Genomic DNA, 26,512 nt, shown 5'->3' with positions numbered 1-26,512 from the left:
TAGAAATCAAGAGTTCCTAGGTATGGAGAGTGGGTAATTTTTTTTAACCCTTAGTTTTAATTGACTATTATTTGACGTTTTTAAATATTTTATTGACTTTGGGAAAATTTAAGATTTGAGTTTTTAAGTTTGTGGATGTTTTATTTCAGTTCTGAAATATTAGTATAGTTTTACTATTGATGATATTTTACATTTCTTGATTAAATTGTTTGAGGTTTTATGAGGAATAGCAAGGTTTCTGTTTTTCAACTGTTGCACTACATAAGAGTCTGGCTTCCTGCAGATTCCAGTTCAGTTTGTGTCTACACATTTGTATTTATACACATTATGGTCTCTCACTTCTCTGTTTGGCAAGGGTCTGTGGTGCTGCATGCATGTGTAACTTAAGTCAGGTATTCTGCTAGCATGTAGTTTCTGTATAGGGATCTATAGCAGCCTGACTTGTTCTGATTTCCTAATAGGAGGTATATAGATGCTTTAAAGCCTGATGTAATATTTACAGTGTTGCTTTTTCATAGATAGGTTTGTTGTTACTATTTAGAGCTTTTCTATACCGGCATTCATGATACAATCAAATCATGCTGGTTTACAGTTAACAGGGGGTGTAAAAAGCCTTGAACAGTGGAGCGCCTCAGGGATCTGTACTTGGACCGATGCTTTTCAATCTACTAGATAAGGGAGCCCTGACCGACATGCCACAAATGCGCAGTAGAGAGCAGCTCTACCGCGCATGCGCGGGCGAGCACGTCGGTCAGAGCGGAGCGTGTCTGAAAAAAAATGGTGCTGGGAGGAGCAGTAATGGTGGCGGCAGCGGCATGCGCGAGGGATGGACCACCCCCCTCGAGATCTTCCGTCTGCGCCATCCGAAGGAAGGGGTTGTGGATGAGCTGAAAGGGGAGGGGAGGGAGTGAGAAGGAAATGGACCAAAAAAAATTTTTTAAATGTAGCCCGTTGTTACGGGCTTAACGGCATATATATATGAATGATCTGGACAGGAATACGATGAGTGAGGTTATCAAATTTGCGGATGATACAAAATTATTCAGAGTAGTTAAATCACAAGCGGATTGTGATAAATTGCAGAAAGACCTTGTGAGACTGGAAAATTGGGCATCCAAATGGCAGGTTAAGTTTAATGTGGACAAGTGCAAGGTGTTGCATATAGGGAAAAATAACCCTTGCTGTAGTTACACGATGTTGGGTTCCATATTAGGAGCTAACACCCAGGAAAAAGATCTAGGCATCATAGTGGATAATACTTTAAAATCGTCGGCTCAGTGGCTGCAGCAGTCAAAAAAGCAAACAGAATGTTAGGAAATATTAGGAAGGGAAAGGTTAATAAAACGTAAAAGGTCATAATGCCTCTATATCTTTCCATGGTGAGACCGCACCTGGAATACTGTGTACAATTCTGGTCGCCGATTCTCAAAAAAAAGATATAGTTGCGATGGAGAAGGTACAGAGAAGGGCAACCAAAATGATAAAGGGGATGAAACAGCTCCCCTATGAGGAAAGGCTGAAGAGGCTAGGGCTGTTCAGCTTGGAGAAGAGATGGCTGAAGGGGGATATGATAGAGGTCTTTAAGATCATGAGAGGTCTTGAACGGGTAGATTTGAATCGGTTATTTACACTTTCGAATAATAGAAGGACTAGGGGGCATTCCATGAAGTTAGCAAGTAGTACATTTAAGACTAATCGGAGAAAATTCTTTTTCACTCAACGCACAATAAAGCTCTGGAATTTGTTACCAGAGGATGTGGTCAGTGCAGTTAGTATAGCTGGGTTCAAAAAAAGTTTGGATAAGTTCTTGGAGGAGAAGGCCATTAATGGCTATTAATCAATTATACTTAGGGAATAGCCACTGCTATTAATTGCATCAGTGGCATGGGATCTTCTTAGTGTTTGGGTAATTGCCAGGTTCTTGTGGCCTGGTTTGGCCTCTGTTGGAAACAGGATGCTGGGCTTGATGGTCCCTTGGTCTGACCCAGCATGGCAATTTCTTATGTTAACATTTAACAAGTGAAGAGGAGCAAGAAAAGTTACAATAAAACAAGGGTGCTAGAACTAGGGGAAGAAGACAAAGCTAGAGTAACTTAATAGTAGGATGAGCAATTATTTACATTGTGCTGAAAGTCACTCAATAGTTATTGTGGTGCTTCAGTTAGGATCGGGAAAGGCTTGCTTAAACAGTCAAGTCTTAAACCTTTTTCTAAATGTTACTAAGCATGGTTCCTGTCTGAGATCAGGGGGAATGGCATTCCATATAGATGGTCCCGCTGTAGAGAAGGCCCGGTCTTTGAATGCTAGATGATGTGTAGATTTGGTTTGGGGGGACATGCAGTGATCCTCTGTAGGCTTCTCTGATGGGTCTGGATGAGGTATGTAGTCTGAGCGGGATTTGAAGATTAAGAGGGGTTTGATTATGGATGATGGTGATGGACTTGTGAAGAATTCTGAAATGTAATGTACATTTTTAAGGATGGAAGAGATGTGGTCTCTTCTTCTAGTGTTTGTCAGGATTCTGGCTGTCACGTTTTGGAGCATCTGAAGAGGTTTGATGGAGGAGTAAGGGAGACCTAGCAAGACAGAGTTACAGTAGTCTATCTTGGAGAAAATTACGGCTTGAGGACAGTTCTGAAGTGAGTGGTTTAATTCTTTTTAGTACTGAAGCTTCCCTATCCCAGGCAGCAACCCGAAAGACCCACACGCAACTTCTTCCCAAAACTAGCTGGACCTGGAGCCCAAACATCAAGCCTATAATGCCTTGCAAAAATGTGCTTGAAGCCAGACAGATGTCCTGCGGGAAACAAAATGACATTAATTCCAGGACACTGCTTGGGTCCTGGTGGAATGAGCCCTCAGTCCCTCTGGAACCAGGCATTCTTTACCCATAAAGCACATGCCTGGCCTCCTTTACCCACCAAGCAATGATTGCTTTTGAAAGCTTGCTCCACCAAAAAGAACATTCTGACTTCAGGAAAGCTGTTTGTGATTTTCAAATAGCATAGGAGGGCCTGCCGCATGTCAAACAAATGCAGTTCCTTTGCATGTGGAGAAGACTATTCCAAATCTTGAAAGACAAGAAGCTCCATTGCCTGACTTAGGTGAATAAAATACCACCCTTGGCAATAATAAAGGAACTATACACAATGAAACTGCCTGTTTAGAAAGCTGAAGAAAGGGGGTCCCTACAAGATCATGTCTGAAGTTCCAAAAAAATATACTTAACCACTTAAAATGCTACCTGAAAGACCACCTTCAACTTGAGGTTTTTCAACTATAACTTCCTCAAAAGGTTCAACAAGGTGGACCACTTAGAACTCTCAAGACTAAATTAAGGTTCCATGGGGTAATCGTCCATCTCTCCAGGGCCTGCAAATGCTTTGAGGAATCTCACCACATCTGGATGCAATGACAGGTAAAGTGTCTGAACTTTACCTCTGAAGCAGCTCAAGGCTGCCACCTGCACCCTTGGGAACTCAAAGCCAGTCCTTTCTGCAGTCTTCCCTGAAAAAAGGCAAGAATTTAAGGAACTGAATCCCAAAGCAGGGAAACCCCCTGTCCGAAACACCAAGACTTAAAAGACCTTCTCTACCTGGAGATAAACCAAGGAAGCCGAGGGTCTCTTGGCCTGAAGCAAGGTCATAATGACTTCTTCCAAATATCCTGTCAATTGTAACCTATTCCTCTCAAAAGCCAAGCCACGAGACAAAAATGAGTTGCCTGATCAAAAGAAAACTGATCCGATATAGTAGCCCGGAATGATGCCCCGAGCCTTAGAGGTCCATCCACTGTCAGGATTTATCAGATCTGCTACTGCGGAGCTACCAGGACCACCTGCCCACGATGAACTTCAATACGCCTTAGGACTCTACCTACTAGATGCCAAGCAAGGAGCACATGACAGGATTCCCCATGACCATAGCTGAAAACAGAGACACTCTTCTCATCTAGATCTGAAATAGTGACAAACTTTGATATTCACTTTCAACACCAATGAGTCTAGACAGGGAACTTCCCTTTTAGCCATCGCCATGCTCAACAACTCTCAGTCTCCAAGGTCCAGCATATGACTGCTGAGGAAATATGCTTAAACATTTTCCACCCTGGCCACTTGTGATGCTACTAGTGTCAACAAGTGCTTCTCCGTAAAGAAAAACAGCTCATGGGCCTCCCAGAACACAACTGGACTCTTGGTCTCCCCTTGGCAGTTAATGTAAATTACCATCCTTTCGTTGTCAGATAGGATTCTTACCACCTGATTGAGTAGCCTTGGAAGAAAACAGGAGTAATACCTTCTGTATCGCTCTTGTTTCCACAAGAGTGATGGACCATGATGCCTTCTCCGATGGCCATTGACTCTACCTGGTTTGACCTGACAAAGTCCCTTATCCTATCAAACTGGCATCACCATCCAATTTGGGATCTTCAACTTCACGCCCAATACAAATCAGCCCAAGAAAGCCACAAAGATAGACTGGACCTGAAGTCCTCCTGCAGTGGCAAGCAGAGCTAAGATTCTCCATCTGTGGGCTCCAACGGGATCACAGAGCTCTCTAGAGTGGATGTGAGAATGTCAAGACACTAGATCTAAAATAGATACCATAGGATCACAGACCTGCAAATAATCCTAGACACTGAGCAACTGAAGCCACAACAGTCTTCGGACTTGCGCTTACAACTTCAACAACCTTTCTATCGTGAAAAATAACTTGCCCAGTTTGGTATTGAAACGTGTCCCCAGATGTCCCAGTCACTGGGATAGAATCAAGTTGCTCTTTGACAGATTCGCCACCGCACTGAGAGATTGCCACCTCTGCATTATCTTTTGGACTTATCGATGGCAGAGTTCCTTAGACTTTGCCCAAAAGATCCAGTCGACCAAATAGGATGCCTAAGAACATCCTCTTTCACTAGAGTAAATGGTAGTGGTGGCCACCATTCTCTCAAAGTGCAAGGCACAGATGCAAGATGAAATGGAAATGCTTGGAACAGAAAGCATGCCACCAACACAGTGAAGCAAAGGAACTTCTGATGTTCCTCGAGGATGGGTATATATAGCTATGCCTCTGTGAAACAGAGGAAGGCCAGAACACCCCTTCTTTTAACTTGTGCAACGAACAAGCGCAGTATTTCCATCCGGAAAATGAGGCACCCGTAAGGGTGCATTTTTTTTTTAAGGTCTAGGGTGGGCCAATAGGTGCCTCCTTTCTTCGTAACTATAAAAAAAGATGGAACACCTACCTTGTCCCTGTTCCCCTTGGGGCCTAGGAACTATCACATCCAGCCCTAGCAGCCATTCTTACAGCAGCTTGGATTGAGGCCTTCTTGCTGCTAGAGGTGTAAAAAAGTAAGCCATGTAGGAGTCATATACTAGATAAGCCAATTCTAAGGTGTGACTGTTTCTTATAATTGTTAGGACCCACTGGTCTGTTGCCACCTTTGTCCCTTGTTTATGAAGAGTGGTCCATCACCCCCACCATCCCATGACATCTGGAGCGGAGCAGAGCAGACCAGGTAATTTACATTTCATGTCTTTAAGCCCCTCAGAACCAGGACTGGAGCTTTCATGGGAGGGCATATCTGTTCCATAAAAAGGACCACCGTTTACCAGACATTGGTATCTATGAGGCAAACTCCCCGACCGGTCAGTACCACTTTGCCTCTCGGTAGCTTTGTTTTCCCGAAAATTCTTATGTCCCTTAGATTCACCCAAATGCCTCACCAGCTGCTCCAAGACTTCTGGAAATAGAAGTTTTCCCATTAGAGCTATGACTTGAATCAGACATCCATGGACAAACTGAGCAACCATAGAAGTCTTCTGGCTGAAAACTACCATTATATGTATGGCTGCAGTGCAGAGAAAAAAAACATACAAAGCATCAACAATAAAAGTGATTCCAATCGGTCAGTCTGTTTGGGAGACAGTGGGACTCCTGCTCCTTTCACCTGCAACTCCTGACAACCAGGATTGTCATGTTACTACCCCACACGAGGGCTAAGATAACCACACCAAGCAGGGAACAGATTCCTGCTAAAGCTGTGCCTCCTCAGATTGCACAGGTTTCTCCCCCCCCCAGAAACATATTCCCAAGAACTCTCACCCTTCCAAAGTTTACCAGAGTCAAACCAGTCACTGGCATCCCTACAGAACAGTGTGCCAGAATATGCCACCTAGAAGGGCATAGACTCCAACCCTGCCCAGCACACTGGGTGCAGCTCCCAACTTCTAGATCTGGGAGGGAAAGCAGAAACCTGAGAACTCTGTCCATGAGACAGAGAGACTCCTTTGGATTTTTATTTATCTATAAAGGCTATACATGAAGAAAAATGCTTAAAAAAAACCCAAAACCCCAGACCATGCAATTATCCATGCAAGACTACACAAGGTTTGTCATGCTGGATGCCTACCCACCCTTCGCATAGGATCCATCACTAAGGGGGGACCTCAAAGGCATATGCTGATTCACCGAGAACCCTCCTGGAGTTCCATCTCTACCAGGGGGATGGTCCCAGGCTATGATCTAAAACTATTGGGAGTAAATCTTCATCTTCAAAGTCTGACTACATGTTTGGCACCTCCGCCATCTGCTGGAGACATAGAATACCAAGGGACTGCAGGGGGCACACTGGCTTAAGTACGACGAGTTCAGAAAAGCTTTTCTTCTCCGTCTCCATATGCTGGTAGGGGAAAAACACAAATCATCCCAGATGCAAAGGAACACGCTGTTTTGCTTGCTTGAAAGAGATAGGGTCACCATTTTGAAGTTGTTTGCCTCCTTTCTGGAGAAACATTACCAAAGTGTATTATTAATTAGATAACTACACTATGATATATGGCTGCAGTCCAGAAAGGGTCTATTTTGTCATTTTGTCGATTTTGATATGTGGAACCACTGCATAACATTAAGGGATTTGGGGTTCACTACCTTCTGTATGCTGAAGTTCACCTTTATATGCCTTTAGAATCAAATCTTACTGAAGCATAGGTTTGCTTTTACGCTATGACTGCTCAAATGGAATAGTTTGAAGGTAAACCCTAAAAAAAAAAAAACCACCACACACACACACCCACCCACCATCAGAAGGTTCTTTAGGAAGCAAAAGTAAGTGATTTGCAAACAGTCTCATGATTGGAATGGCCGTACCCCAATCATAAAACTCAGTGAAATAGGTCCCTGTAACAGCAACAACGTTCAAGTCCGCTTCCACCATTAAGGCCTGCAGGTCTAAGAACATACCATACTGGGTCAGGCCAAGGGTCCATCAAGCCCAGCATCCTGTTTCCAACAGTGGCCAATCCAGACCATAAGAACCTGGCAAGTACCCAAAAACTAAGTCTATTCCATGTAACCATTGCTAATGGCAGTGGCTATTCTCTAAGTGAACTTAATAGCAGGTAATGGACTTCTCCTCCAAGAACTTATCCAATCCTTTTTTTAAACACAGCTATACTAACTGCACTAACCACATTCTCTGGCACCAAATTCCAGAGTTTAATTGTGCGTTGAGTAAAAAAGAACTTTCTCCGATTAGTTTTAAATGTGCCCCATGCTAACTTCATGGAGTGCCCCCTAGTCTTTCTACTATCCGAAAGAGTAAATAACCGATTCACATCTACCCGTTCTAGACCTCTCATGAATTTAAACACCTCTGTCATATCCCCCCTCAGTCGTCTCTTCTCCAAGCTGAAAAGTCCTAACCTCTTTAGTCTTTCCTCATAGGGGAGTTGTTCCATTCCCCTTATTTTGGTAGCCCTTCTCTGTACCTTCTCCATCGCAATTATATCTTTTTTGAGATGCGGCGACCAGAATTGTACACAGTATTCAAGGTGCGGTCTCACCATGGAGAGATACAGAGGCATTATGACATTTTCCGTTTTATTCACCATTCCTTTTCTAGTGGGATTTTATTTTATTGCCCAGACTACAATCATTTGTGGTCATAGCTTTCCAACTTTTCTCCCTAGGATTGCTGTTCTTCCTACTCATCTTTTTTGCTATCTTGATCTGATTGATTTTGTTGTTTTCTTCTCCCAATTCCTGTTTTGCTTGGGGGTGACATGGCAATTTCATTGGCCACCACCTGCCATCCCCACCTTCTAGTTTAAATGCCTGATAACAGGCTCTGAATTTCTCACTTAGCATCCTCTTTCTGGCCAATGTCTTTACAAAGTTAAGACTGACTAACTTAAGCGTTAAACGAATTAGGAATGGTGTACTTAAAGACAGAAAGAACCTTAAGATCAGCTCAAGAAGGATTCTTACACTACACTTGTTGTCACATGAAATTAGTGGGGGATACTAATAAGGCTAAGGGGCTCGTCAAACCTGCCACCTTTAACGTGGCGGCGGGCAAGCATTCCCCAGGGCCTTGATCGGGGGGGGGGGGGGGGGGGGTGCCAGGGTTGCCAAGGCAACTAGATTTAAATGTTGCCAGTTCCAGATTCGTCAGGAACCTCAATTTGTTTTCGGCAGGATTTCTGGGTAGTAGGAGACTCCATCTATGGTTACCTCAATTTTTGCCATCAGGTAGGTTTCTTCTCCCTCGTTTTTCCTCACCTTAATAATCGTGGTTTTTTTGGGCCTGTATTTCCTTCCCTCAGTATTTTTTTGTGGCCCCCCTCCTTTTGGCATTTCCTATGTCTATGGGTTCATCCAGTGATAGGGGACACCCCTTCCCTCCCAGCAGTACCACGTGGAAGTGAGTCCTCTGTGGCTCCTGTGCCTTCCTCCTCCCCTCTGTTCCCCCATCTCCTCCTTCCTTGTGTTTTTCGGATGCCAGGGAGTGGTCCCCACAGATATCAAAATGTTGGAGTGGGCGGCCCAGCGACCTGCAATTTGAGCAGCAATGAGGAATGTGGTGCAGCAGCACCTGCTGTTTCTCTTCGTGAATCTGAGTCAGGCCCTTGCCCAACACCCTTTTCCAGGTTTGTCGACTCCTTCCCGGCCTGATGGTGGTTCAAAGAGGGCAGGCTTTGGCGCTGGAGAAACAAGCAGTTGCCCTCTTTCTGATACCTTTAGGTCTCGGTCTAAGCCAAATGTGCCGGCAGTGGTTGGGGGGGGGGGGGGGGGGGGGGTCAAGGCTGATTGGCAAAGGCAGGGGCAAATTGGTGGATAAGTGTTCCACGGGTAGGAGTAAGGGCTTTCATTCCCATTTGGGAGGTGCTTCTGAGCCAGTGGTTGATGATAGTGATGTGTTAGGGGAGGGGACCTCCCCAGTTCCCCAAACTTTTCCTTTTCATGTTCCTCCATTTTTCAGTTGGCAGCATTCCAAGGGAGTAGAAGGACAATTCCAAGGGTCTTTTCCCAGTGTTTGAGGTCCTTGGGGAGATGAGGACTTGGGTGTTAATTCACAGGGTTGGTCCGGGGTGTCCAGACCCTCCTGTTTTGGATGGAGCTGGGGTGGGGGTTCAGGTGTTTAATGAGCTCTGCTTGTTGAGAGGGCATGGGTTGGTGGCCTAGGAATAGGGGTGAGGGGCATGGTAGGTCGTTCGGTGATAGGGACTAGGACAGTGCTTTTTGGTAGCTGGGATCTGCCATTCCCTGTCAGGCCTCATCAGTCGTCCATATTGGAGGAGAGAGGGTTTTCAGGGGCTTCTGGTGTTCTCCCTTCTGCCGATGCAGGTTCTGTGGATGTGGATGATCAGCCCAGTAATTCACGGTTCAGGAAGGGGGGGGGGGGGGAGGAACAGACAGTAGGCATTAGATGGCGGAAATACTCTCTGGGACAGCAGTAAGTGCGCAACACAGCGAAATGCCAATCCAGAGACGAGGCTTCCAACATCTTTTGTGACAACAGGCAGGTTCTGGTCCTGAGCCCAGACCAGGTAAGTATGAGACAGGGGAGTAAGGCAAAGAGGATTAGGGAGAGGAGTGTTGTCTTCCTAGTCTTCTTCTTCCTCTGATCAGACACGAGTGGGTGTGAGGAGGTCAGGGGAGAGAGGTCTGGTCGGGAATTGGGGCACTCTTTGTTGGTAGCTTTAATGGAATTGTGGGAAGGGGTGCAGAGGCATTCAAAAAGAAATATTTAAAAGCTTAGGCATATGGACATTTTTAAACTGTTGAAGGGGAGGAAAGGGAAAGAGCGCGAAGGAGAGTTCTACTCAGAAAAGAATTCCTTCTCAATATGGAGCATTGACATACAGGAATAGCATTATTGGGTTATTTAAAGACTATGAAGGGTGGGAATGACAACTACAATGAACAGTTCAGGGATAAGATGGAGAACAGTTTTATGTCATGGGGCACTCAGGACATTAATCTTTGGTTAACACAGATCACTAATAAGGCTCTTCTTGTAAGCAATAAGGCTGAGGTGGGTGGGGGGGGGGGGGGGGGGGTTTCAGGTCAGCAGGGCAGTTCCTTTCATGAGTTAGGAGTGCAGAGAGTTACGGGTCCAAATCAGGGAATCAGAAGATCCCAAACCAGTTCAGATGTATGTTGGAGATTCAACAAGTCCTCCTGCTTCTTTCCAGACTATAAGTTCCAGCATTCTGGCTCGATTTGGGGGAGGAGCCCATTCGGCTTCCAAATGTGGCAAAACAGTCGGGGGGGGGGGGGGGCTACCAGGGGTGGTGAGGCGCGGATTACTAGGTCAGCTAGTTATTTGAGGGTGGTGGCTCAGGAGAAGCTGGCAGTGGAATTGGGTTTGTGGAGGATTGCAGGCCCTCTGTCAGTCCCACCTTTTGAGGACATGCATTTGTCCCCGCTTGCGGTGGTCCCTAAGAAAGAAGCAGGCAGGTTTAGGCTGATATTGAACTTGTCTGTGTTGCATCCGCATCCATCGGTCTTCGATGGCTTCGCCCCGCTTGTTGCACCCCTATAACGGCTCCTCCCGCTTACCTGGGCAAGATGGCTACCGCAGCATCGTCAAGCAGACTTCTCTGGCATCCCCGGAATGGCTATGGTGCAGCCATACACCATTGCTCCTCCCAGGTACCTGCTAGGGTGCGTGCGCAACCCACGTCTAAGTACGCCCAGTGGCGAGAACCTCGAGAGCGTTCCCTCATCCGACGTCACGCCAATCCGGGTATATCTACTTCTCAAGATTGCTAGTTCATTGAGTTGACAAAGGCTCGAATAGACTCAAACTGTTCCTGTCTGCGCTACTCTGCCGCTTCCCTGCTACCTGCAGTAAGCTTTCCTTCTGCCCTTCGGGGTTTGCTACTAACTTGGGTACCCACTCCTCAGGGCCCCTCTGTTCTACTTTCAGGTGCCATTCAGGGAACAGGTACTCGCTCCTCAAGGGCCTGCTCTCCCTGCCTCAGTGCCTGTACCTACGACCACTATCTGGTGGAATCGCATCCATAACAGCTAACACCAAGTGAGTACTTTAATATCTCAGCTGTCTCATCCACAGTAACTCCTTGCTGCGGAACCTCCTGACGTCACCTAGAGAGAAGGGCTCCCTCTGCTGAGGTCCCTGAGACTACATCTCACCACTGCCACCTGGTGGCTATCTTCAAGCTGTATAATAAGAAAGAGTTCAATTCTGGTGTTTTGTGTATAAGAGTCTTAACCCAGTGCTGTGGCTCCTCCCCATGGGCATAGTCATCTCCACAGCACCCAAGGATCCACTAAAACACATGTAATTAACAACAGACTGCTCCTTTGGGCTCATCACTCAATGATTTTGTCCCAAATACCAGTGATCTGTTCAGTGTACATGTTTTGATGAAGCAGTGGCTTTAGTGAGGAGGGCTGGGTGAAGTGCCCTCATAGCTAAGGCGCATGTTGAATCTGTTTTTAGGCTGCTTCCAATTCATCTGGACTGTTCTCTCTTGTTGGGTTTTGTTTTTCAGGATCAGTCTTTTGTGGACAGTTGCTTGCCAATGGGTTGTGCAGTGTTGTGTGGGTTTTTCGAGGCTTTTAGTTCATTCATTGGGTGACTGTTCAGGTTACAGGATGGGATTCCAAGTTGTACTACTTGGACTTATTTGTGGGGGTGGGGGGGGGGGATTGCAACTCATTTTTACAGGTTTTTATGGAGATGGCTGGGGACTTTGGGATCCCGATTGCCCACAGTAAAACAGAGGGTCCAGTTCTGAAGCTCGCGTTTTTAGGCATTGAACTAGGATTTGACAGATATGTTGTGTCACCTGCCGGTAGAGAAAGTGGGGAGACTGAAGGACCTTGTGCGGTTAGTCTGCTTTTCCAAGAAAGCAACCTTACATCAGATGCAGTCTTTGATAGGCTCCCTCAGTTTTGCTTGCCAGGTTATTTCTATGGGTCAGATGTTTATTCGAAGACTTCATCCGCAATGGCAGGAATCAAAGCTGCACATCATTTTATTTGGGCGACTAAAAAAATGAGTTGGAAGTGTGAAAAGCATTCTTGGATTCTTTTAATGGAGTTTTCGTTATGCAGAAGGTGCAGGTGGCTAACCGGCAGTTAGAGTTGTATTCCAACGTGGCTGGTGCTACGGGTTTTGGGGTGTATTAAAAGGGAGCTTGGTATGCAGCGTCATGGCCTGAGGTATGGTTTAAAGCTAGGGTCACCAGAAACATCACCTTCCTTGAGCTTCCCCCCCCCCCCCCCCAATGTGGTGGCCTTGACTTTATGGGGCCACAGGTGAAATGATAGGAGGATTTTGTTTTGGTGTGATAATCAAGGGGTCGTAGAGGTCATGAACAGGCAGTCAGCCAGGTGTGAGTTGGTTTCTACTTTATCGCGTGAGTTTGTCCTGTTGTGCTTGAGAGGGAATAATCACCACATGAGCTAAGCATGTTTTAGGGTGGAGAGTTTAATTGTGGATGCCCTCTCTCGTGGCAAGTGGGATTCTTTCAGTGTTTGGCCCTGCAGTCCTGAGTTACCTTTGGCTGCTTAGCCTGCCAAAGCATGGGAGATTATAAAGGCTTCGATGGCACCAGCAACATGAGCGTCGTATTTGAGAGGCAGAGGTGCTGTTTTGAGTTTCTTGGTTCCACGGGGTGGAGGGGTGGTCAGGTGCATGATTTTGCTATTATGCAGTATTTGTACTAAGGAGTCTGTGCATTCCCTGGATTCGGCAAGGGCTAGAATAGTTGGGTTTTCCTTTTTCCAAAACATTGCGGGATGGGACAACCAAGGAGTTAGTTTTGTGATTAAGCAAATGTTGGGGGAATTGGAAGAGGAAGAGAGGCAACGTATCAGATGCTAGGCAGTCTATCAGGTATGAGGAGGTAAAGGTCATTTTGGTGAGACTACCAGCAGTGTGCTAGTCATTATGAAGTTGTGCTCTTTTTGGGTTGCTTTTTTGTTTGCCTTTTTTGGGGGCTTTGAGAGCGGGGAATACTAGTGGCTGACTCGAAAACGTGACAGGTCAGGTTTAAGGGATAATGTGCAGACTACAGTTTCTTATTCAGAAGACCAAAAGTGAATCAGTTGGGCAAGGGGCAAAACTGTGTTTGGGTAGGGTGGGTGAAGAATTGGTCTGTCCAGTTCGAGCGACACAGGTTTTTGCAAAGTTGAGGCAGCAGTAGGGAGCCTTTTCTTGGTGCACAGGATGGTTCCCCATTGACTCGCTTTCAATTTGCAAGAGTGCTTACCTTGGTTATCTTGAGCTTGTGTTGGAACCCAGTTTATAAAATGCATTTTTTTTTTTTTTTTGCATAGAGGCAGTCACCAGTGCAGCTGAGAGGGGCCAAGAGACATTAAGCATATTGGTAGATGAAAGTCTGGGGCACCCGCATCTTACATTCGCTAACAGAAAGGGGAAGGGGGGGGGGGGGGGCGGAGGTCTAACATGTATTTTGTTTTTCTTTCAGAGTTTCAGGATGACTGGATAAAGATCAGGTATGGCTAGGTTGTAGGCCACTTGTTCATACATTTGGCACATCACCGGGCCTTGTCCCGTCCTTACAGCATACATTTGGTCCTAGAGGTCGATAATCAGCAGGTGATCTAGATGGGGCTCCACAGAATGAAATGGGATCAGCTAATCCAGACGACCATGCAGCAGATCAGGAGGAGAAAGCGGCCAGACCTCCTGGTCATTCATTTTGGGGGGGGGCGGCATTTTTTCAGAAGTTTATTGCTGCAGCAAGGAAGGATTTAAGTTGTTTAATGAAAATCTTGCGAGGCACTAAGTTGGGCTGGTCTAATAGTCTAGCCTAAATTTAGAGAGTTGCCTTTGTGGAAGCGAGGAGTTAAGAAAGTGAATAAGCAAATGTGTTCATGGCCCAAGGGGGTTTTTGGGTGAAGCACAAGTGGTCATGGGACAGTTGTTCAGGGTTGCTCCGATCAGATGGGATTCCCCTATCTGCTGTACAGATTGACCTTTGTGACAACTTGCTCCAGAAGTCTTTTGAATCAGATTTTGTGTTTCGGAAGTAGGCCACAGTTTGGGGGGGGGGGGGGGGGGGGGAGGGTGTGCCCCTACATGTGCTGTGCGATGGCAATGAGATCACTGCTCGAGTTGCTGGGTCTCTACGGTTGGGAGGTGGCCTAGAGGCCCATACTGGTAAGGAGGTCCAGCGTCAAGGGAGGAAAGAATTGCAAAGTGGTCACCTCTGGGGCATGGTGGTGGTCAGACATCTTGCCAGCAGGGTTGGTGGAGTTAAGTGGGAAAAGGAGGAAGGGCGATTGGGGACTTTATATCTGTTAAGATTTGGCTGGGGTTTGGTATTGTGTTAATAAACTGCAGCATTACTTAATCCCATTTACTGTATGGTGTGTATTTTGTCAAAGGGGGTGAAAGTCAGAATGCTAGGGGAATCCTGCTTACCCACATTAATGAAAAAAAGCCTTCTCAAGTTCAGCACTGCAGGTTTGGAATTCATTGCCAAGTGAGGAATAGCTCAATAATGTGTTGTTTAAGTGAACGGTGAAGACATAGGTATTGCACCTGGCTTTTAGACTGTTCATGCTTGCAGTGATTCCTGGATTTTGGTTACTTTAATGGGTAGATTTTACTTTTTAGTGTACAGAGGATTAATTATGGGGTTCTTTTAGGCTTAAGTATATAGTTAATTACATTGTTTTGGAACTGGATTTAGTTATTTTTCTGTACAATCATGGAGCATTTCTGAAGACCAAAATATAAAACTGAAATACTACTACTTTTGAAAAACAGTAAAATAGGTACTCTAAAGCATATTCATATAAACAGCAGCTGTTTTAGAAAAACTTTGAGAAAGTCAGAGATTGCTCATACTTAAATTTAAAAAAAGAGAAATGTTTATTAAGAGGTTCAGGGATATCATTCTTCGTTACCCATTGCATTGCAAAACTAGGGACACATTTTAAATTATAAACACTTTTAATGATATACCTTTCTTTTACAAACCAACAACCCAGCTATCGCCCTAACTTTCCAAAACCACTAAAGCACATATCATGTTCGATACTTAACTGCTGGGAGACGGATGTCACCAAACAAAGCCCAAGCTCCCGTTTTCTCTTTTACAATTTCAAACCCGCGCATTACGAAGAGCAGCGGGGCTAGCAGGGACGCCTCATTTGCATTTGAACTGCTACAACCTTTTCCCACTTTAAAAACAAGTCCACTTGCATTTACCCGCTTGCTGATTTTATTTTTTTATTCCCCAAAATTCAAAATTTTGTTTTCTCAGACAAATGTTAACTACTCCTGCGATGAGCGCTGCGGTCGACGGAGGCTCAAACCTTAAGATGGAGAAACACGAGAGGGCAATTACAGCGCCCCACAGCACGAAAAGAAAACGTCGTTAGTTAGTTACTCACTCCCTGCCCCGGAAAGTTGGGGCTCTCCCGTCCTTTCCGGCGTTTGAGCTCCATGCCGAGGGCGGAGCTGCAGGAGATAGTGGCGCGGCTTCTGTCGGCCCGTGAGAACATTTGAAAGTGGCGCCGCTGGTGACAGAGCGAAGGCAGAGCCACCGGGGAAACGAAGGCTTGAGCGCGCCCCGCCCCCTCCGGGCCGCACCAATAGCGGGGCGGCCCTCGGAGATTTATTTTCCATTAGGTCCAGGCTTATCGCACCGAAGTGCAACGAGACATTGGAAAACAACTGTAACATGTACACTTCTGAATTTCAAATCCTGTTATATCTTTTTTCACTTTTTTTTTTTTTAATCACAGCATACCGTTCGACTGCCTCCACCCACCCCGGGAGCAGGTTGTTTTGGAGGAGTTCGCCAAGCGAGGGGCGTGGTTCCTTGTTTTCTGGGCAGACTTGAAGGTTATGGTCCAGGGTAGTCACTTGTCAGGATTTCCGCAAGCGGTGCTGTAGGTATCTGATTTGATTTGCTTCCCTGTGTTAATCATTACTTTGTTGTCCCCCTCTTCCCCCGAACCTCCGTGGAATGTAATGGAATCACTCATGGGTTTCTCTTTTTCCCTAACAATAACTTTTTGTGTCTGAATGTGGTTACGGGTGTGGTGAGGTTAGTATAAGGCAAGCCGATTTCTGGTGGGCAAATCTGGAACACTTCTTCCCTATGGCATCCATAAAGAGCAAGTAGTACATACATAAAACGGAGTAGTTATCTAGGGCACTGTACTCATGGAAAATTGTAGTAATCTCTGACTAAACCTAAAAGCACATTTTAATTTTTAAACCACTAACTGTATCAACTCAATACAAACATCAGGTCTGGTGGCTATGTCCTACCAGGGCTTAATTGGGGGAGGGGGAGCAGCCAGGAACATACTGCTAACATTTCTTTTCAGACTTAACAGGCAGAGCAACAGGGGTGTTTGGTTTGTTGTTTTTTTTTTTTGTTTTGTTTTCAAACCTCCCCCCAGCCTGCAGGGAAGAAAAGTGGAGGGAGAGAGCCTGGAGTAGACAGAGCAGAGAACAGCCCCTCTGCTTCCCATTCTCCCCCTGTTCCCCACTCTCATCCCCTCCTCCTGTATTGCATGGAACAGATGGCTAAAGGAGGGGGGCTGAGGACCCCTGGGGGATTCATGGGAGGTCTGAGGATTAAGAATCAGAATTACCAGGGTGGAGAGGAGGGGTATATTTGAGAGAAAGTGCCCATTTTCTCTGTCCTCCTTCTCCCTCTTCCCCCAGTGGTCCTCCATCCCCAGCTCCCATCAGTACTCAGCCCCCAGCTGTCCTTCACCCACCAGTGTTCATCAAGTATGATAAGAGTGTCAAGAGTGCATTTAGATGTGTGTGTGTGTGTGTTTGAGACAGTTTTCACATCCAATCCTGGCCCCATCCTTTTGCCCCAGTCAAACCTGGCTCTGCCCCTGCTTCACCTTACCTACCCCCTACCCCTCCCCTCCCATTTTACTTCCTTTTTATCTACAAGGAGGTCACCCAGTTTGATTCCTACCAAGAATAAGTATGTTTGGGGTAGAAGTCTTTAGGAGGTGAATAAAAGCCGCATATGTAAAGGGTGAATTGCTATTTGTGAAAGTGGCCAGTGAGAAGTCAGAAAATGATGAATATGGGTGGGCTCTGCCTCCTATTCATATTGAATATCTTTTTTAGGCCTTTTTAAATATCTTTTTGAATGTTGCATAAGTCTCCAAATAAATGTTCGAATATCCATCAGTGGGTATTCAGCAAAAGCTACTATTTGACCTCTGGCACATTCTTTTGTGACCCAACTATGTCTGTCACTAAGCTCTTGCTCTATTATTTTAACATAGTAGGGGGTGGACAGTTTTGGGGGATCCTCCTTTGCACTTATCCCCCAACTTTATGTGGGAAGGCTTAAGGGGACTCTAAAAATTCCCTCTAGCATGTGAGTTGGGCGTTTGCCATCCAGTGACGGATTCCCGATGAAGACCGGCCCAGGGATTCGCCGCCCAGGCCGGCCCAGGAGATACCATGTGGTCTGCTGAGCGCAGCTCTGTCACAGCCGCGCTCGACAGACCACATGACTAGCACGACCGGCCCACCGGGGGATGCCCGATCTCCCGATAGGCTAATCCATCCCTGTTGCCATCCCTCAGGTAGACTGACCAGGAGGAGAGAGGTTTCTCTGCTTGAAGTGGAATTGACCTAGAGAGTGGATTTTTGAACTGTGTGGATTTAGTTTCAGAATTGGTGTAGAACCAGTTCCAACAGAAGGGATTCTCCCTGGTATCTGAGTGGTCTGGATTGGAATTGTTTGCTTTTGCTGAGGAATAAAGCACGAGGTGAAGAGAACTGAGATTTTTATACATTCCAGAAGGAGTGGCTGAAGTGGTCTTGATTCAGAGACTTTGGATAGAGGGGATTGTTTTCCACTTTTTCCCAGTTTTTGGATGCTGGAGTTGCAACGGGGATATCCTACCATAAGAGGGAAAGGATTACTTGATATGGATGATGGTACAAGGGAGCAAAGAGCTACAAGGAGAGGCATGGATACAGGGACCATAGCATTTTTGACATTTATTTTCCTCATGTTATTTTTTGATATTCATCATCTTGGCTTGGATTTTAATTTACAAACTGAAGTAAAATTTCACCAAGTAAACTCAAAGACTTGTTCTTTTTTTCGACTTAGGATTTTGAGAGCGAGAGAGAGTGTTGGGATGGGTTTATTTTTCTTTTTATTATTCTCTGTCTTTTGGGTCCTCTCCAGCTTCACTTTTGGCACCAATTCAGAAGAGCAGTGAGATGAGAAGGGCTGTTAGTGACTATGCCAAGCGCCCAGGAAGTCTAACTTCCTCCCCACCCCCCACCAGACGAAACACGGAACCATTACGCTCTGAGTGCAATCAACCAGCCCACTGGGGTTCCCACTATACTTGGAGAGAGACCTCCATCTCTTCAGTTTTCCATAGAATCTCACTCTGTCTAATATCTGTTTGTGTCCTAGCTCCCTTAGGACAAAATTTGGAAACTTTTACTAAACCTTCACCAAGTTTGCTTTAAAATTCTTATTCTTTTAAAATCCAACTTTATTTTAAATTTTGTCTACTGAAACACTCTATAAATGCCTTTTATTATATATTTCTGTAATTATAAATTGTGGGATTGTTCAAATTATTAAGATTAGATACCAGATTCACCAGTTTTGCCTTGACTGTCTTCATCAAACTTTATAAGTTGGGTTCAACACTGTGACACCTATATTGTCAGAAAAAAAGTCAGCATCTAGAGTATAGAACATACATAGCAAACATACAAATTAATTTGCACTGGTCATTTTTATTGATAAAGCCTAGAGGAATTTAATGATGCTTTTCTCAGATCAAGAGGCTTAAAGCATGTTTGCAAACATGACAAGTCAACAATACCTCAGAAAGTTATGGTTAAGTTTGTTTGTGGTACAGTTTGCACAAAAATAGCAGTGAAACGTATTTAAATTTAATTTAAATGGCCTGGTATAGCAAGAAAGAATTCTCGCAATAGTGGGCCAACCATGAGATCTTTTATGCAATTTAGTACCTCAGTCCCTTAGACAGTTGCATGCACATTTGCTCTCAAGCAGGTCATTAATTCATAATTGTTAACTGGCAAGATAATCAACTATTAGGGATTTATAGCCAAAAAAGTTTAGTTCAGTTCATTTTTTAATTTCAGGTTGTTTTGGGTTTTTTTTATATTTCCATTAGTTTAATATTCTTTTCCAGACTGATTTATATCCCAAACCAAAACAATCATTAAACCTCCAAAACAAAAAGGAGCCAACTGGCCTTACCACGGCCTTCAACCAATCTCCCACCCTGTAAAATTCAACCTAGAGGCCAGGCCCAGCCAGAACCTCCTAGGCCCCTCTGACCCATATTCCTGCTGTAAAAATTAAGGCTGAGATCATATTCTTGCGAGGTTGCACTGATTACCTGTCCAATTTCAAATCCACTATAAGGTCCTGACATTAATTCACAAAATATTCAATAATAATGTTGCCCTGAGCTGGGCAACAGACAATTTGAGTGCAGAGAAAGGTAAGGGTTCATACACATTCCTCTTTGTGTTAACAATAGTTTTCACTTGGTACGGCAACTCCACTATTTTGTAATAAGCATCAAACTTTGAAAAGGTCCCCCGACACGGATCCCGTGTTTTGTCACAAGGCTGCATCAGGAGGGATGATGATAAAGAAGTATCACATCTAAAAATGAAACAAACAAAATTATAATAAGGTGGGAACACAAAACGATGGGACTTAGCCGATACACTAGAAATAAGAACATATCTGAGACAGTTTCAATATGAGTATACAGAGAGCACAGAGATTAAAGAAACAAAGCAACCATTTAAACACTGTCAAAAAGGCGGGAAAACCGCTAGCCAATCAGAGGATATCAATAGAAGCAAAGTTGGCCAATCAGATCACAGCAAAATATGTAAACAAAGGGGCGGAGTTAGGTGAAATAACTCCATTCAATTTCATTATTTAGACCATTTGGAGAAAGGCTGTCAAGGATGTAGATCCATTTCTGCTCTTTCCGAATGAGCATCTTTGAAAAATTCCCTCCGCGGGGTGGGGGAGATACTTCAATATCAAAGAATTTTAGATCAAGTACTGTATGAGACATGAGATCCAATGTGTAACCAAAGGAGCATTGTCACAATTATTGATGTTAGATCGGTGCTCAATGAGTCGTGTCTTAATCATACATTAATCATACATTCCCACGTATAATTTCTGACAGGGATGGATGACGATGTAAATAACATCTGAAGATAGACAGTTAGTAGAAAAACGAAGAGGAAATATTTTTGTATGCACTGGCTGTTCGAAGGAAAAGAGTGAAAGTGAAAGGGGCAGACAGAACAGTGTTCGCAAGGTTTATGGCTTCCTGAAGATGTAGTTAATGAGGGAGACGTATGTAGTTCAGAATGAACCAAGTAATCACGGAGATTTCTGCTACGATGGAACGTGAATCTAAGAGGACGATTAAATACTTCGTCTAAAGAGAGTAAAGACCAATGATGGCATATAATAGCAGTGATCCTTTCAAAGTTTGATGTGTATTACAAAATAATGTAAAAACTATTGTTAACACAAAGAGGAATGTGTGTGGACTCTTATCTTTCTCTGCACTCAAATTATCTGTTGCTTGAAAGCTGAGCGCAGAGTTGCTCTCCATTTTTATTTGTGCCCTGTAGTTGGGGACAGCCCTGCATGTATATACTCCCCGATGAGCATTCAGATCAGCAAATAAGGGCCTCTGACCCTTCGGCACACTTGGGAAGTTAGGTCCAATAATATTGAACACCATGCCAGAGCACCTTAGAGACTTATCTGACTTTAAGGCATTTAAAAAGGCATGAAAACTTGATTATTCCAACAAACCTTTGGGGATATAAATTTTATTAAGATAGGGCACTTAAGAAATTCAGAAAAGAAGAAATTATATTTCCAGTACCACCTAGGTAAGTTTAGGTTGTTGTCTCTGGTCTTGTGTTTTACATTATGTAATGTTTTATGCTATGCAATGATTCAGTTTGATTACGTATGGTTTTATTTTTTGTAAATTGCCATGATCATGTGGAGTGGTGTTTGAAAAATAATTTTAAATAAATAAGTATATGCTTATTTCTGTTGTATGAGAAATGTATTGAGTAACACTTTTCAGATCAACTCTTAAAAAATTATTCAATGACTATTCAATGTCACTTCACATTAAAATATTATTGAGAACTTGATTAATAATGAAATTATTACAGCATTATTAATTGCATCTAAGATGTTTTCAGACTATGTGTTAATTAGCTGAATTAATAAAGTTACTATGGTATTATCACATCAATATTGTATAATTAAAGGAAAATTGTCAACATATCACAGAGTTTAATGTAAAAACTGATTTATACCAGTCCAAAAAGTAATTAATTACTGATGTATTACTGTGTAATTATAATTTGTCTCTTTAAAAGTAGTAACTTAAACTGAAGATTTTTTTAACCAACTAGATCTTTAAGAAAATAGTTCACATTTCTAACATTGCGGTGCTCAATAAAATAAATATGTAGACTTTTTCATATGCTGCAACATTATTCACTAAAACTAAAGCATTTCCTTCTAGAGCCTGTGACCTCAAAGTCATGAATGTAAAGGTCAGTTTTTCCCTTCGTCTAGTTAATTAATTCCTACTGTAACACTTTCTGGTTCTCACGTCATGCTAAACAAGAACAGGAGACTCCATGAAGCACATTTTCTGGCCTCATTCTGGCACTGCTATGACATGAGATAGAAAGAGAGTTAACTGTTGCTCTGTCCAGCTTATCAGGTCCCCTCACAGCATTTGTCATTGTGTCACAGTAAGGGAGTAAGCGCTAAAGCAATGCACTAGTTAATGCAGGGTGTAGCATTGCCCAATGCTGGTATTTCAATCTTTGTTGTTAATAACTCAAGTGAGAGAAAGGGCCTTAACTTTAGCAGGCCCCACACTTTGGAACACAATGCCTCTAGAGATCAGATTGCAAAAAGATCTCAAAACCTTTAAAACAAGTTTAAAAACATGGCTTTTTAAACAAGCATTTTATAAAGAGACTGGAGAATGGAAATATACAGAAATAGGCAGAAGAACACCAGCACACAGCATTATTCTAAGAATGTGCATTTTAATAATCTATGAACTCTACCTCACAATAAACGTAATTGTAAACACTATAAATATGATTTTTACCCGTGAACCGTACCTTATAGGCACACTTGGTCATGACCTACTTCAATAAACAATTGATTGTCTTTAACAATTTATTGTAACTAAACCTTTTGTGGCACCTGTTAGAATGTACTATAGCAGTGCTTCTCAACCCGTGTGTCGTGACACACCAGTGTGTCACCAAGCACCGGCAAGTGTGTCGTGTACTCCTGGTCTCTCCCGCTGCTCTTCCTTCCTTGCTGCTGTTGCCACCGGGCTATCAGTACGTTCAAGCCCAGTGGGAACGGCAGCAGTGGTAGAAGAAGCAGTGGCACCTGCGGCTGGCCTTTTCTTCTTCCCGCCCCCCCCCCCCCCCCCGCGACCCGGAACAGGAAGTGATACGCCATGCGCGGGAAGGAGAAAAAGCCATGCCACGTGGAAAAATAGCAGCGGTGGCAGAGCAGCGGCCCCCGAGCAATTGAAGCAGCCAGTAATCGGGAAAGAAGACAGCAGCATGAGCCTCCTGCGGCCAATGGGATTCTTCTTTCTTGGCCTGCGGGGGCTGGAGGATGAGGCTGCTGCAGCTACCATTTGTGCTCGGGGGGGGGGAGAGGAAGTGAGTGAGAGAAAGAGAGAGAAGCAGCCAGCCAGCCTGTGTGTGATTGAGAGAAACTGGTCAGAGAGCTGATGTGTGTGTATATGTGAGAGACAATGAAAGTGACTGCTCAGGGAGATGACTGATGTATGTATGTGAGAGTGTGAGACATTAGTCAGAGAGGTGACTGATGTGTGTGTGTGTGAGAGAGAGAAAAAGCATGGAAGTGAGAAATCTGGGTATGTGAGAAAGCATGGGCGTAAGAAGCCTGGTGTTGTTGGGGGGGGGGGGGGGTTGTATGTGTGAAAGAAAGTATGGGAGTGAGAAGCCTGATTATGTGAGAGAGAGCATGGGAGTGGGAAGCCTGTGTGTGTGTGCATGTATGAGAGAGACAGACTGGTTGGGAGGATGACGGTGTGTGTGAGTGTGAGAGAAAGAATGTGATTCAGGGAATAAGAAGCCTGTGCACGTGGAGAGCGAGCATGGAAATGAGAGAGAGACTGGTGTGTATGTAACAGAGAGAAAGTGATTATGGGAATTAGAAGCCTGTGCATGTGAAGAGAGTGAGCATGGGAGTGAGAAACCTGGGTGTGTGTGAGACAGCATGGGAGGGAGAAGCTTGTATATCTGAAAGAGAACATGGGAGTGGGAAGCCTGTGTGTGTGTGTGTATATGCATGAGAGAGATCAGGTGACTGGTGTGTGTGTGTGTGTGTGTGAGAGAGAGAAAGAAAGTGATTATGGGAATGAGAAGCCTGTGCATGTGAAGAGTGAGCATGGAAGTGAGAAACCTGGGTGTGTGTGAGACACAGCAAGGGAATGAGAAGCCTGTATATCTGAAAGAGAACATGGGAGTGGGAAGCCTGTGTGTGAGTGTGTGTGTGTGTGTATGAATGAGAGAGGTTAGGTGACTTGTGTGTGTGTGTAGGAGAAAGAAAGTGATTGTGGAATGAGAAGCCTGTGCATGTGGAGAGAACAAGCATGGGAGTGAGAGACTGGTGTTTGTGTGTGTGTGTGTGTGTGTGTGTGTGTGCGAGACAGAGAAAGTGATTATGAGAGTGAGAAGCCCATATATGTAAGTGGAACACGGGAGTGGGAAGCCTGTGTGTGTGTATGCCATAAGAGAAACTGTTCAGGAAGGTGACTGGTGTGTGTGTGTCAAAGACTGTTTGGGAGATGATTGATGTGTGAGAGACAGAAACTGGTCATGGGGGCTTAACTGGTATGGTGTGTGTGTGAGAGACATGGGCACTAAGGAAAGGACCATGAGTATAGAGCTTAGATTCTACTGCTGCTTCTGGTGTGTGCCACGGCCTGCATGGAAGGGGAGTAGGAGAGCTGCTGGAGGGGGTAAGTAAAGGTTGCTTTATAAGTTTATTTTTCTTGATTCACTGCCATTTTAATTATTTAATATTATGTGATGTCTACTTTTTTGAAATATTTTATTGGTGTTTGGAGATTGTTTAATAGTTTTTATGAGTTTTTAATTGTTGGATGTTATTCTGTTCATAGCTGTTTTGAAACATTTATTCTGCTTATTAGTATAGTTTTACAATTATTTCTGTGTGATGATCTATAGCTGCTTGCTAGTTCTGTTTTCCTAATAAGAGGTGTATTGGTTTTTAGGGCCTGATTTAATATTTGTAGTGTTGCCTTTTCATAGATAGGATTGCTCCTGTTTGAGTGTATTCCTTAATACAGGTGCAACTGTGTGCGGATTAGTTTATGTGCATTACTACAGATCCTGGGAGTATGTTAGGTCAGTTCTGTGTCTGTTACCGAGATGAGATATTTTACTAGCATGTAAGCGTTTGTATCAGTCTTATTTGTTGTGTTTTCTCAAGAGGACATGCATTGGTGGTAAATTGCTGTCTTTTCATAAGTAGGGCTATTGAGCCTGGAAGTAGAAGGAGTTTGAGTTGCTATTACTGAGATGACACCAGAACCAGAATATCTTTTTTGTAGGGTGAGTTGTATGGGGAATGTCATAATTCTGCTTTACATCCATTATTGTGGGTTAGGGGGGTTCCCGTGGATGCAAACTGTACTTTTTCATCTAGCCCCATGACAATCATGGGTCAGTGTGTCATGCATGTGAGAACCATCTGTCAGGTGTGTCCCGACAGAAAAAAGGTTGAGAACCACTGAACTATAGTACGCATCCACCTACATTAATTTATGTGCCTTCATGTAAACCGTTGCAATGGTATATAACTTAGCGACGGTATAGAAAATAATTTAAATAAATAAAAATAAATAAATAATCATTGAATTGACTCTCAGATGGCTGTTTATTTACTTTAGCTAGGTTTCCTCCTGTTCCTCTATGCTTCCAGCTCAGTCAGAACTGGCTTCTATTGGACTACAACACTATATGGTGCATATTCAAAAATTTTGAACTTATGTACACTGTTCCAAGTTTCATAACCTTGTTCTATGTAATGCCTTTTGGCAATTTTCATGTTCTGTTTCAATGTAAACCGATGTGATCTTTATTTCATATAGGAACACCGGTATATAAAAATCTAAAAATAAAATAAATAAATATCCTTGAATAAATGCCCTGAATAAGTTCAGCTACTTGCCCTGATTTTAGCTACCCCTTCCCAACTCAGTCCAGCCATTTCAGTGACAATCCTTATCCAGGGTGCACAACCCAAGGCGTTCTTGGACAATTGTAAATTCAGTTTCAAAACAAAATATTCCCATTTTTTTGAGATAGTGTTATTACTATCATCTGGAGACTTTGGAAATCCCTATGTGGATAATTCATTGACAGTTTTGTAAGCAGATGTCTATTACATCCTCTCATAATTACTCCCAAACCCCTCTTCCAAAAGAGCATGCAAGAAATTCCATTTCACTCTTTCGAATGCCTTATCCGCATCCAACAAGATTAGATGTCTTCTGCTTCTAATAGTAACACACTACCTTTAGAAAAAACAGCCATGTGATTTCACAAACCACATAAAACAGGCAAGTTCTGAATACAGTGCTCAGCTTAAAAAAGTAATAAAGGTTGTATCTGCCTCATTTCTCCAATCTCCCATCCATCCACAAAACTGTGCTGAGAGAATGAAACGGGTCTGAGTAATGCTAAAAGATCAAGAATATATTCAAGAACATTCTTAGCTGACAATCTGCCTCAGAATCTCTGGTTTATTTGAAATTTGATTCAGAAGATCACAATTCAGAGATTTATGAACAGATATTATTGTGAGGCAATAAGGCCGATCCCACTAAAATTAAATTTTAATAGTGAGATTAATGAATATCAGCATATTCATATGTGTATTATGTGCAAATTTCGTTTTCTAAAAAAAAACCCAAGAAACCAAAATCAGATTTGGAACGTCATTCCAATTTTGTAAGCAGATGTCTATTACAGAACAGAGGAGCTAGCTAGATGAATGGCAATTGTAAATTTAAAGGATGGTTTAAGGGTCCTGTGAAATACTGTAAAGCAAATCAATAACTGATAA

General features: G+C 43.7%; 1 protein-coding gene across 1 annotated transcript in view; it reads right to left on the bottom strand.

The window, feature by feature from the left end:
• The window catches only part of RTKN2 (rhotekin 2), a 197,841-nt gene extending 181,988 nt beyond the window's left edge, over positions 1-15,853 (bottom strand). Inside the window, exon 1 of the mRNA XM_029609740.1 lies at positions 15,684-15,853. Within this exon, the coding sequence (XP_029465600.1) occupies positions 15,684-15,794 (111 nt within the window). The 5' untranslated portion in view covers positions 15,795-15,853. The remainder of the gene's footprint in view (positions 1-15,683) is intronic.
• Positions 15,854-26,512: the final 10,659 nt, after the last annotated feature.

Source organism: Rhinatrema bivittatum, chromosome 7, assembly GCF_901001135.1.
Source record: "Rhinatrema bivittatum chromosome 7, aRhiBiv1.1, whole genome shotgun sequence".
Lineage (NCBI taxonomy): Eukaryota > Metazoa > Chordata > Amphibia > Gymnophiona > Rhinatrematidae > Rhinatrema > Rhinatrema bivittatum.
This window is presented reverse-complemented; position numbering and strand designations above follow the sequence as displayed.